Source organism: Mustela nivalis (assembly GCF_964662115.1).
Source record: "Mustela nivalis genome assembly, chromosome: 2".
In the NCBI taxonomy this organism is placed as follows: Eukaryota; Metazoa; Chordata; class Mammalia; order Carnivora; family Mustelidae; genus Mustela; species Mustela nivalis.
In genome coordinates this window covers 14,096,773-14,110,117 of record NC_139021.1, presented here as the reverse complement: position 1 = coordinate 14,110,117, position 13,345 = coordinate 14,096,773, and the positions used below count along the sequence as shown (strand labels likewise).

Below are 13,345 nucleotides of genomic sequence, written 5' to 3'. Positions count from 1 at the left end.
CAACGGGTGATTAATTCTCACAGAGCAAATGCAGGGAGGGCTTTATCACTATATGAATTCTTCAAAACGTTTACTGAGCAATGTAAAGATGAGACGACCCACTAATATTATCAGAAATTGTTGAACCACATATGGCAGAAAGAGGTATACAGGTGGAAAAAAATATCAATTCAGTTAACACTAAGAGATGGTTTATTGGAAACCCTTAGAGCATTAAAAGACTTGACAGATTTTATTTTAATAAGACAGTGAAGAGGAACTGGTTCAAAAGATGTCATCAATCTTTTATTTAACTAAACACTGCCCTTCATTTTGAAGGAAATGATACAATTTCAAATCAGAACCTCCTTCTCAAGAAGTGGTATGAGAACGTAACATTGATTTAACATACATTCTTCAACAAAAATACAGTTTACACAATTCACTAGAAAATAAAATATACATAGAATTTACCATGTTAGTCAATGTAATTCTCCATGGGTCACAAAAATTACAGCTAAGAACAAAACATAGTGAACATCTGAATGAACCAGTCAAGTTTATAGTTACCATGATTAAAAAAAAAAAAAAATTCACAAATGTAACTTCCCAAACAAAACCATTTGAAGACCGTGATTATAGATTTTATTCTAATTTATTTTCTAAAAAATGGTTAGACAATCACATTAATATCAAGAGTCTTCGACACAGTGGATTCCATTTTGTTAAGAAAGAAAAAAATAGAAAACGGTTAGTCATTAATTTTCTTCACTCTCCATAGCATATGTCGTATAAAATTAAAGTTTTGCTTTCAAAAATATGTTTCCACGTGGTTGTCGTGTTGTCTAGTGCTGCTCTTAGGGCCAGAAGCACCAAAGACACGAGAAGGTTAACCACTGAAGTGTCATTTTTCATAAAAACTAAAAATTTCCTTAAAGGTCTGGTGTCAAGTCTTCTTCTATAGGCATTTTAGTGCTAAAGTCATTTTAAATTACATGTGGAATAAAAGCTACAAAAAGTACGAGTTCTTTCGATACAAAAAGTTGTGTAGCTGATGTTGCGGGCTCCTTTGACATACATAAGCAGTCTCAATAAAATATTTGCTCAAGTAAGAAAATAGAATTTGTTTCATTACGTTTAGTAGGTGTTCCAGTCCGGGGTCTTGCTTATCCCTGCCACAGCTTCCGAAGAACGTTAGAATCAATTTTTCTTTCAGAGAACATACATAATTCACAGTACAAAATAGTTCTAAAGTCTTATTCCCAAGGAGAAACAAAAATTATTAAATATATATATATATTTTTTAAAGTGCCAGATGTAGCCGTAGCCTGGACATTGAAAACTCACTTATCCGCAACACTGCCACCTTGAGGAAAGAGCTGCACTGACGGCTTCCCCTTGCTTGCAGCCTCCGTTGTTGGGCTGTCGATTCACGTTAGAGCCTCAGAGAGCCCTAAGACAACTTCCAATGGAATCATTCTTCGTATTAAATACTTCACACCTCCGGTAGCCAGTAAAAATACTTGCATGAATTGGGAAAGCAGTCTCTGCAGTGGGTGGACTTCCTCTTCTAGTTCCTTTTCAGAAACCTCTTCTCTAGAGGCAGAATACTACTACTGGTGTGGATTAAGAGTTCTTCCTTCAAGTGGAGACTTCCCACAAGGAGCAGTTCCTTTGTAACAAGACAGTCACTGGGGTTCCTCCGTGTGACCAAGGACATTCACTTTTTAACTGAGGGCAAAGGAGGCCACCAGAGATAGGGGGGCGGAGAGCTAAGCTGGCTAGCCAGCCCAGAACTGCTGGACCGTCATCCCCTCTCGCTGTCTGCATACTGGTCTTTCAACTACCATGTTAAGCAAACAAAACAAAACAAAACCAAACCCAAATCTGTTGGATATCTGAGGCTCTCCCCAATGTCTTTTACCTTGATTGGCTTTTCCATGAACAAGAGAATATAAACATGAAGCTGAGAGCATACTACACATGAAAACTACATCTATATTTCCCACAGGTGACAGACATCTCTCTCCAAAGTCCCAGACTAGGGCTGAGTGTGGTTCATCTTTAGCAAAGGGACAGGACCTGCTTGGTGATCCTTGTGAGAACAGGGAACATAGCTAATGCCCCTAAAATTAAATAATTTCATATTGAGGTGCTACGACGGTCTAGGCTTTTAAAAATTATGGCATCAACTTCCAAGTTTGAAAAAAGTATACAAGGAAATCCTTCAAGTCTTGTTGCAGGAGTTAGAAATCCCCACGGAGAAGGCCCAAGGATGTCCACAGCAATATAGGACAACTCAAATAGGATTCCATTCCAACTTTAAGAATTCCTTCAAAAAAGGACTTGCTCAGTGTCATCTAAAATGACTCCCCAAAGAAAGGAAAACTTCACGAAACTTTTGGGACGGAATTAGCAATGTCAATCTGAGGCAAAGCAGCACTGTGAAATCAAGGACACACATCAACCAAGGGCTCGCCTAAAGACAAGAGATGGGCTGTAAAAATTTCTAGAAGCCCCACAGTACAGGAAACAAGATCAGTGGCAGACCCAAAGAGTACAGGCCAGCCTGCTGCGACAGATCTCACAACCACCAACCTGTGCCTCAGGACTGTCACCAGACTCGGTGCTGACTCTACCAGGTGGCATTTAATTTGTGATGGCTGTTACCCCTCTTAATTGCAAAATCACTCTGAAGGCGGGGGCTGGGGGGTTCTCCAAGAAACAAAGAGACTGCTGCAGTGTAACAAGACTTAGCGTCTTGATTTAAATTGCATGAGGTGTGGCTAGCAAAACAAACACCTTATCACTGAATAGACCTCAAACCTAAGATTTTATCACCCGCAGGAAAAAAAAAGTGAGTGAGGGGGATGGGACCGGAACCCAGAGGAGGCCAAAAAAAAAAAAAAAAAAAAAAAAAAAGAAAATCACAGGCCCTATAGTTTTCAAAAGGTTACCTTCACTGTTCAAGAAGGGGGTTAGGTGATGGGTGAGAAATTAACTAATTTCTGCCAGGGCAATTCCATCTGGCTGCTTCTGTAGTGAATACTTTATGGGGTGGCAGGAGCCAACCCCGTGTGACCTGCGGATGAACACAGCCCAGCAGGTTTAATTAGATCAGAGACACAAAGGGCCATTCCCTCCTTTCATAACAACGGGGATCCAAGCGCCTACACCAAAGCAGGCCAGAAACAAAGGCGGCAAAACAGAATCATAATTGAATCCTTCCCCTGGCTGGCCCGTGACAATGATTTACTTGGAACCTGGGAAGTGGTGGCTCGAACAGGAGGGAGCAGGAGACTCCGCCAGAAGCCAGCTCTAGAAGATGAATTACCTGGGGGTGGGGGGCGAGGGGGAGGTAGCAAAGTCTTTGTTTTGTTGTCCAAGTTGACCCAACTATTTATTACACCTCACAGGGGGCTGCTGGGTTGTGGTCTGCTGCTCCGAGACCCAGGCCTGGTCTCTCCAATCTTACACCCCAGCAATCCCCCACAGTAAATCACCGGGGCCTCCCACATCCCACACACAGCCCTGGGGGGGTGGAGGTAGCAGATCTGCGGCTGCCGGTGCTTGGCAGGGCGCAGCCACAAACCCTCCCAGGCCTCCGTACAGGGCCCCCTCCAAGGCCAGGGGAGGAGAGGAAGCAGGAAGGTGGCAAGGGCGGGCACTGGTACTCTGAACTTTCCTCCACCCCCGAGGGCCTAGGAAGGGTCGATTGTGGACCCAGGTACAGCAAAAATTAAGTGTCAGGCAAGTCCACCATTTGGCCCATGTCAGAAAGGAAGACAGATCCAGAGGACAGGCAAGAAGTGACCCACCCCCGCACCGGCCCCAGTGCTCCTACCTGCTCCCTCTTATTCCTCTGTCCAGGGTAACACGCTCAAGCCACAGCTGGCTGCACATTTTGCCAACTCTCCTTTTTTCCAAATGGCCCAGGAGCCCAGATGGGGCCTGGAAGGTACTGAAGGAGGGAGTGAGAGGAGTCAAGGGGGAGCGGCGGCTGGTCCCAAAGGCTCCCTCTCAAGACTCCGCACTCAGCTCGCCTCTCAGTGCACCGCCGCCTCCCGGGCCTCATCCTCCCGTCCCGGCGCCGGGGGGCGCCCCGGAGGCGGCGTAGTCCGCGCCGCGTCGCTGTCGCCCTCGTCAGGCTCGGCCGGATGCAGGTGCGTGGCGAGCTCTTGCAGCACCGCCGCGCGCCCGATCTGGTCGTTGCGCCGCTTCTCCATGATCAGGTCCTCCAGGCTCTGGAACTCGAGCGTGTGGCTGCGCTGCGCCGAGAGCTGGATCTGCAGCCGGTAGGGCTGCTTGCCGATGCGCAGCTCGCCGCCGATCTTGAACTCGCGCTTGCCGTAGCGGCACCAGGCGGCGAAGCTCTCCGAGTTGCGCCAGCTCAGCTCGCGCTCCTTGGCGCCCACGTGTGCCAGAGCGTTGCGCACCACCGCGCCGGGGCTCAGCGGCTTGTAGCGGTACAGGTCGTTCACCACGCGGCCGCGCCGGCCCTGGCTCGCGTCCGTCAGGAAGCTGTTGCTCACCTCCAGCCGGTGCAAGTGCACCACCTGGAAGTTGCCCACGTAGACAGCCCAGTGCGGGTACTGTGCCTGCGACACGAACTCCACCAGGTCGCCAGGCCTGCACTTGTTGAGCAGGTTCTCCGGCGTGTAGGTGCTCAGCGCCGCGGAGCCCGGCGCGAAGCTCTTCTGGTAGATGCACTCGTCGCGGTAGAACACGGAACACTCCACCTCGTGCAGTCGCGGGTCGTAGGGCTGCGGCGGCGGCAGTGGTGGCCCGTCCCCGCCGTCGGGCAAGCCGTCGCCGCCGCCGCCGCCGCCGCCATCCGGCCCCTGGGGCGGCGGCTGCGGCTCCACGTCCTCGTCGTCGTTGGAGAAGATGTAGGAGACCCCGATGCGGGGCCCATCGTCCCGATCCACGCCGGTGGGGTCGGCCGTGGGAACTTCCTTATAACTTAGGTGGGTCAGTTTCTCCACCTGGTTACCCATCACGCAGCAGATACACGTTCACACAGCCGAGAGGCGAGAAAGCGAAACCACCACTAGGGTCATTGGCACGGGTCCCCGGACAGGGGCGGAGACCACCTGTTGGGAGAGGAAAGCCAGGAAGCAATGTAGGAGTCCCTCCATGAAAAGGATTTCATAAAAGAAGGAAGGGCTGGGAGCCGAACACCTGGAGCCATTTTACAGGGAAGCTCGGATATGGTGAGCCTTTCCTCATTTCTCCACCTCTAGGGTCACGGTCACAGGAGGCAGGGCAACCCTAGCTCTACCCCGCCCCCAACACTACACCTCGCCCGGGCAAACGCCCATTGCATCAGCAGCTCCTACCGCTTCCGCCGGCGCCCTACCTGCCAAGCCCAGGCAGGAGGGGGAAAGAAAAGAAACTTTACTCCAATCCCCCTTTTCTTAACCTTCCTTTCACCCCAGAGTCCGAACAGCCCCCGAGACGGCTCCCAAGCCTCCATCCTCGGGGAAACCGGCGGAGATCTCCCAGCTCGGCCGGTGCAGGTGAGCCGCCCTACCTGGCTCACCTGCGGCGCTTTCTCCTTCCTTCTCGCCCGCCCCTCCCCCGCGCGCTCGCCCGCCCTTTGGTTCGGGTTACCTGCGAAAACTCACCCGCAGAGAGGTGGCGGCCTTGGGGAATTGGCTCCCTCCCCCCAGCCGCACCTTGAGACTTCTACGGTGAGTTTGCAGGTGTGGGATCCGCAATCCCTCCTCTCCGGGCGCCGGTGGCAGCAAGGCTGGGCAGAGGGGAGAGAAGCATGTCTTGCCCCCGCGGGTACGTAGCGCTCCAAGACTTGAAGGTGGGGAGCAACGCCTGTTTACACCGCACCCCTTCCTCCTGCTGGGGCTGCTGCTCCCCCTCAACCTGCTCTCGGGGGAGGTGGGGCTCGAGAAGGCGGAGAAGGAAGCAGCCTTGCTGCCCGGCGGCGGCAGCTCCCGCTCGGACCCGGCGAGCAACAAGCGCGGGAGCGGGAGGGACGGGATTGTAGATCCGGCTCCAGGCTCTCCGGGCGGGAGCGCAGCCCCTGGCATTTAAAGAGACAGACGCTTGCTCCCGGAGCCCAGGTCTTTCCCACACGGCGCAGAGCCTCCGGGATCCCCGCCCCCTCCCCGCCCACCAGGTCCGCGGAGCTCCGCCCAAGCCACGCCCCCGAGCCGGAGCTGATTTAAATCCTGCTGGTGAGTAATCAGGGGCGGGCTTCCTGGTACCCTAATCGCCAGGGCCTGCGCTCGCATGTGGGAATCCCACTTGCCTTCTTAGAACCGGGGCTTGCTCTGGGAGGTCCTCGATGCTTGCTCAGTTCGTATTTTTCGGAGCTGATGGCTTTAAAAAGACTTTGGGAGGCATACGCCCTCTGCCAGTGTAGAGATGAGAAAGGGAATGAGTTTTGGCGTTTGTTTTGTTCCCCCTTCGCCTCTCCCCCCCCCCCCCCGCCCCCCGGAGACCTGGAGAGAGACGAATAGTCACTAGGTAGTAAACAGACGTTTGCTCTTTTCTTTCCTAGAATGTATTTCTTACCAAAGGTCGCAGAAAAGAATTTTTTACTGGGACAGCTGGAGGAGCGTTTCAGTTCAGAGGTGTTTCTGGAACGAGTGCTGTGAAACTTTTTCCGGTGGGGGGAAAAGTTCACAGAAAGGAAACAGTACAAAACAGAACCAAGTCTTAGTTGCTGGCTTGCTTCCAAGCCCTGCGCTCTGTTTTATTACATGTCCCTGGAAGTTAGCACAAAGTAGATTTCATAACCTCTTGTTTCAAGAGTTACCAGGTCGCCTGGTAGTTAGAGGAAGCATTTGCTCTCATTGTTTTTCTTGAGAATAGGGGATGTAGGAATTATCTAATTGACCTTAAATTAGGAACAAATTTGCTGAGGCCTCTGGTGGATGTATTTCCTTGCTGACTTAGAGAAGAAGTGACAGGAGAGGAGTGTTGCCTATTAACCTCACCACAAAGGGACACTTGCTCCCACCAACCTGATTTTGCTTTTTCATTTTTTGTATTTGCCTGTGTGTGTTTTGCTTTTCCCTTTATTTTGTTCCTTACCTAAGAGGCAGGTTACCATAGTGTTGTCTTTTAAAAAACAATAGATTGGAGTGGGGTGGAGCGTTGTTAATGGACAAGCTCAGGCATTCACTGGAACACCAGACTAATTTGTAGTGGAATTAAGAATGCAACTTAAGACCTCTTCTACCCTGTTTTCCGTCACTGTTTCTTTTAACTAAAATTTTCCAGGTAACACTATTATTTATTCAGTGTGCATACCAACCAGTGGAAACAGGAATATACTAACACTACTGCGATCCTTTTTAGTTTGAGAGGAAAAAAAAAAAAAAAAATCAATCTACTTACGTACTTTTGAGCCCGAACAATCAATATTGGCAGAGCTGTGATAGAAGTTAGTCCTTCAGCAAGTCCCAAGATCACAGTATAAGTTAGGCCAAAAAAGAGACTTCTGTGTGCCTCTGTGCAGACGAAATTAAAATATTTTCTAAACAGCCTCAGGCACGTTGAGGTGCTGCTGTTACCTGAATGCTGTGTGTCACCACCATGTGAGCTCATGGAGGTACCCATTTTACAGAGAGGGGTTAGGCTTACAGAGGGAATGGTGAGTCATTCCATGTCTGTTAGCTTGAGAAACCTTTGTGGGGGGTGTCAGTAGCAGTAGACCACTTTGCCCCAGCTGGTACTGGGCACGGTGGCTGGGGATGGGAGAAACCACAGAAGGACAGGGAGGTAGAACAGTTTGCTTCCAGCACTCTGGGACAAAGATCTAATGAGGAGGAAACAACACCTACTTGTCTAGGTGCCTGTCCCCTTGTCTTGAGGAGCTGCGTTCCGGTTATGTGATCATGGCTCAACAGCATTTCTTGAATTGAGCAAAAAGTCTCAGAGGAATCGGGTTCTGAGTCATTTTTATATCCCAATGCTTGGTAGGTAATAAGTGCTCAATAAGTGCTTGATGAAGGCTTTAGCAGTATACTGGGCCATATTGATAACCTGCCTCCTGCATAGCTTCTTCCATTAATTCCTGATTAGGGCCCAACCTCCATCCAGTCACCTGGGGCTCTTGATCGGTCAGAGGTTATATAAGTGCTCTCAAGCATTCTTTGCTCATCTCAAATAATCGTTTAATGAATTTAAAGTTAAATTAGCTGTCAACCATCTGGAGCCTTGGGAAGTCTCAAAGTTAGATTTCCAACTTTATTTGAAAAAGGTAACTATGTAAGCCCATCAGGCCCACATTCTGTGATGGCAACAAGGAGCTAGAACTAAGCAGCCGTTGCCTTGGAAATGAGGTGTACTCCAGCTGGCCCCCGTCCCATCCTACCCACCTCAACTACCCTAGTTCCTTGGCTGGCCTGGGGAACCTCTGTGTGGGCTATCTCTGATCTCTCTGTTGGCCATTCAAGTTCTATCCTACACATTGTATCACTTGATTGTATGTAATTCAGCCCTTGGTCAAATACCACCTGGTATTATTCTTGAATTCATGTATTTAAAATGTCATTTTTAGAGAGAGCTTGATTCAAAACATATTTCTTGAAGATGTACTAGGTACCTACTTGTCTTATATACCACACATTCATTCTACAAATTCAACAGGCAGCATGCTAGGTTTTAGAGGTATTCATGTCCCCATGAGGCTCTGTGTAGTGGAGGAGACAGATAAATAAGTAGACTTCTTAGGACAGTATGACATGTCCCGAAAGAAGGGGAAGTAGAGGATGCCCAGGGGAAGTTTGAAGGCATGTGGGCACAAGTAAATTCCCAAATGCCTGCCATCAGGGGTGTTGGACTCCTGAGGGAGACACAACTCTAGATTAGTAATGACAACTGCCAGTGAGTTCTTGATTCTGTTAGTCTGTTCAGTTCAGAGAGGCCAGGTGGCAAGTGGGATGATCTCACAGGTCCCCTTGACTTTAAGCTTGTGTTCACAACCTCTTTGTTTTAGGTAGAGACAAACACATTCTTTCAGATTTGGCAAATACTTGAGTTTGGATGGTTTTAGTGTCTTCCAGAGATAAAGACAAGAACACAGTAGACAAAGTCCTTTCCCTTATGGTCTTTATACTTTGATAGGAGGAGGCAAGTGGCAAAGAAGTCAATGAAGAAGAATTTGTGAGAGAGACAAGAGCCATGAAGAAATTAAAATAGGGGGACGCCTGGGTGGCTCAGTAGGTTAAGCGGCTGCCTTCGGCTCAGGTTATGATCCCAGCGTCCTGGGATCGAGTCCCACATCGGGCTCCTTGCTTGGCCCTCTGCCTCTGCTGCCACTCTGCCTGCCTGTGCTCGCTCGTGCTCTCTCTCTCTGGCAAATAAATAAATAAAATCTTAAAAAAAAAAAAGGAAATTAAAATAGGGTAATGGGATTAACTATGGCTGGGTGGTGGGGGTGGTGGTTTGTCCTACTTTGGGTAAGATGGCCAGAGATGGACTCCTGAGAAAGAGAAATTTAAGCTAGCACTGGAATGAGCTGGCCTTGGCATTCCCTCTATATTCCCAACCAAGATGGGAAGGAATTGGGATGCTCAGGAATAGGAAATCAGCCAGTGAATGAGGGCTTGGGATGGGAGGTGCAGTCGGAATGGTAGGAGGCTTTGAGGTCCGAAGGTCCTCAAGCTGGCTGCCCTTGGAAAATGGACTGGAGAGGAAGCAGGTCTGGTAAAAGGCCATGCGGTAGGAGGGAAGGCATTCTGCACCAATGGAGCCTGGCAGACAAAGGAGGAAGCCCGCCGCTGAAGGCACCATCCCCAAGATCAGCCTTTCGCTGGAGACATGTTCCTTGGATTGGGATTCTCAGCCACACTGTCCCTTCATCCCCCCAACCCAGCAATGACCCAACTGTCACATCCCACACACCTCCTTGGAGGAGACGTTCAATAAAAGCAAGCTGTGTTGAATGCCAGTTAGTCATTCTCCCAGTCTTCTGTCCAAAGCAGTGGGGAATAATCGAGAATTGACATTTCTACCTGATAGGGCACTAGCCCTGACTCTGCAGGTGCTGTCATTTGAATGGCTCACTCCAAGAATGTACAAAACAGGTGCACAAAGGCAGAATTATCTGATTAGGAAGTCTGGAACTCTGCCTGGTCCCCGGGGTTGGGCCCCAGGCTCCCCATGGCGGCAGATAGCTGAGTGAATTTGCTGGAAAACAGGTTCCTTCATACCTCCTTGTATTGGGAAACTCCCACACTTACCTGCGACTGTTCCCCACTGCTGGGGGTTTTGTTGAAACTGTAGGAGATGTGCAGTAGCAGAATGGAAACAGGTGATGTGGGCTGATATTCTGTTTGCCAGGTGCATGACCTTGGAGTCTGTCTTCTCCATTTGGCCCCCTTCCCCAGTCTCTAAAGTAGGGCTGATGATATTGCTTGTCTCACTTGTGAATCCTCCAGTGAGACGGTGTACCTGGAAGCATGCTAGAAATCCTGAAGCCTATGGAGACACCAGGCATTATTCACACAACGTGTAAGAGCCAGACGATGATTTCACTATGGGGAGGAAAAAGCCAGCCATTGGTTGTGGGCCAGGTCTTCCTAAATTTCCATACAATCCTGTTTTTTTGGTTTCCCAGATAAGCCCCCAAAGGCCTAGGGATAGGCATCCTGCCGACTGGAACAGGACAAGCTGGCTTCAAATCCAAATATGGCTGATTCCAAGTCTACTTTCCCCACTGCCTCCAGCAGGCTCAGGGGCACCAGCAGACATGGGCCAGTCCCTGGACCAGGGGGCTGGTGTGTCTTCTGGATGTAGAGTGACCAGCTCGTCCTGGTTTGCCTGGGACTACCCTGATTTTAGCATGCCCTGGGCCATCTGGGACAGTTGGCTGCCCTACACAGGCACTTCCCCATCACGGTCATTGCCCTCTCTGGAGCATTGCTGGGGGTGGGGCGTGGAGAGGAAAGGGAAGCCAGGTGAGGCAGGTGTTTTAGCTCACAAAGGGCCCCCATCTCCAGCTGACGTGACACCCACAGCAGCAACTACATACGCAGACAGCAAATAACCTGCTTTGGGCACATATTCTTTTTTCTTTCTCTTTTTTTAATCAGATGCTTCCCAGGAGGTGAAGACTGGGCCTCTCTCTCCTCTGAGAGTTGGTGGCATGCAACTACCCTCCCCACCTTCTCAGCCTGGCTGTCTTGGGCTTTAAAACCTGCATAAAGACTTTTGCACTTGAACTGAATTATTCCTTGACCTTCAGATTAAGGAAGGAATCACAGAGGCTGCTCAGCAGCATCCTCCCCCCCCCCGCCCCCAATTTATTTATTTGACAGAACAAGCAGAGGGAGAAGGATAGGGAGAAGCAGGCTCTCCGCTGACCAGGGAGCCCAGTGCCTCCAGGACCCTGGGATCGTGACCAGAGCTGAAGGCAGAGGCTTAACTGACTGAGCCACCCAGGTGCCCCTGCTGACTGCGATCCTTTTCCTAGGCTTCTGTATTTGAATTGCTTTTTGTCTCAGGCAGGCTGGGCCAGAGCTAGGCTGCCCTGTGGGTAGGCATGGAGAGGAGATGCCCTGAGAAGGGGTCTGGGGCTGGAACGCCCACACAAAACCATTATTAACTCTCCATCCCTTCGTCCTGTGGCTAACTTGTGAGGAGCATTTTAATCCTTTTCTAGAAGAGGACTCACCAGTGGGAAAACACGGAGGCCTGTCCCCTTCCAGATCCTTGCTGTTTCGGGAGGCCCCTGACAACATAGTGTTGATGCTGAACGGGAGAGTTTGATTTGTGCTCGGGAGTCTGAGCTTGTAGCTGGGCTCCTGCATGAGCCTCATGAAAGATGCATTTCACCAGGCGGTTCCAGGGGAGAGACCGGCTTAAATTACAGCTCTATAAATCCAAATATTGGCATATCTGCAAATCCAAATGTAGAGATTTCAAAAAAAGTCTAAATTGTAAGAATCTTATTTTGCACTTCTTGTGCAAAAAAGGGGAGGGTGAGATATTTAGAGAGGAGACAGGGCTGTCAATAATGAGAAAAGCTTCAGCGCGGCAAACCCAACCTCCTTTTCTTTCCTTGGGCATTCTTCATGCTTCCAGGGAAGGAGAGCGGACATGAGGGAGGAAGACAGCATTGTTCAGCATGGCTTTCTGCAGGACAGATTAGGGGGGGCTATCCACCCAGGATTGGGGGCATGAGACTTAACAAATCTGGTTGGTCAATTTCTGTCTGCTTTCCCCAAGCCACTTCTCGGCCTGGGACCAAGGGAACATCATGGGGACACTTACCCCACTGTAGGCTCTGCACAACCCAGCAGCCTCTAGCAATCCCAAGAGACTATGAGCCAAGCCAGGTCACTGCTTTGCTCAAAGCTCCCTTGTCGCTCCCCCATCATTTGGGGAAGGGCCCGAATCCCTCAAATGGCCCCCAAAGCCCTGGCCTGTCTTCCATGTTACCTCTCTGACACCCCCTCACTCACACCTCCAGACAACGGGCCCCTTGCTGTTCCTCCGCTATGGTGGCCATGCTTCTCTCTCACAGCCTTAACATTTGCTATTCCTTCTGCCTAGAACACTTTTCCACCAGATAACTTCATGGTGTGCTAAGTCTTGACTCAGATGATAGCTTCCTGGTGAGCCTTCCTTGGCAACACTATTTAAAATTCCAAACGTCCTCCCATATATACTCCTTATTCTTCTTTGCTGTTCAGTTTCTCTATCATTTATTCAACTCACTGACTACCTTTTAGGATTCTATATTATTTCATTTATTAACTTTCCTAATTAGAGTATAAGCCCTACAAAGTCAGGGATTCTTGTTTTGTTCATGGAGGTATCCCTCGCTCCTAGAACAGTGTTTGACACATATTAGGATTATTCTTAATTTAGAGATGAGAAAATTACTTTAAAAATTTACCACATGCCTGTGGTGTTCCAGGAATTATCCTAGATAGTTGAATTTCAGAGGGGATAAGAAGTGGAGGCCGGGTTAACACAGCTAAATTCACCAAGAAATTATAGATCTGCTGTGTTCAATATGGTAGCCACTAATTTTGTGTGGCTGTTGAGCACCTGAAATGTAGCCAGTCTGAAACGAAATGTGTTGTAAATGTAAAATGCTCAACAATTTTACAATATGGTAGGAAAGTAAAGTATCTTACTAATTGTTTCCAAGTGATTGCACATAAAAATTATAACATCTTAGATCTTTTGGGTTAAAACATAATTTTAGAGATCCAGTACACCCACCATTAACATTACCTCACATGTTCTACTCCCTACCAACGAAGTGACCTCCTGAGAGGTGTTTGGGGACTTATAGAAGACATGCTTATAAAGAGTTCAAATTGACCTGATAATTCTATTTCTTTTTGTCAGTCAGCAAGAGAGGTGGGGGCCTGGCTTTATGCTT

At 49.1% G+C, this 13,345-nt stretch overlaps 1 protein-coding gene and 1 long non-coding RNA gene across 4 annotated transcripts in view; one reads left to right on the top strand and one right to left on the bottom strand.

The window, feature by feature from the left end:
* Positions 1–263: 263 nt before the first annotated feature.
* Positions 264–6,058, bottom strand: LRATD2 (LRAT domain containing 2). Of its 2 annotated transcripts, none has more exons than XM_082719605.1 (2): positions 5,607–6,058; positions 264–5,072 (listed from the first exon to the last, which is right to left on the bottom strand). In XM_082719605.1, exon 2 carries the CDS (start codon positions 4,974–4,976, stop codon positions 4,026–4,028), a length of 951 nt encoding a protein of 316 aa, XP_082575731.1. In that variant the 5' UTR covers positions 4,977–5,072; positions 5,607–6,058; the 3' UTR covers positions 264–4,025. The 2 variants fall into 2 exon arrangements, with proteins under 2 accessions (XP_082575731.1, XP_082575732.1); XM_082719606.1 differs by having other exon boundaries at positions 5,593–6,028.
* LOC309859132 overlaps positions 5,326–13,345 on the top strand; it is a 28,771-nt gene continuing 20,751 nt past the window's right edge. Inside the window, exons 1-2 of one of the 2 annotated variants that reach the window (XR_014308553.1) lie at positions 5,326–5,498; positions 5,685–6,173. This is a non-coding gene — a long non-coding RNA (uncharacterized lncRNA). The remainder of the gene's footprint in view (positions 5,499–5,684; positions 6,174–13,345) is intronic. The other variant, XR_014308554.1, reaches the window with a different exon arrangement.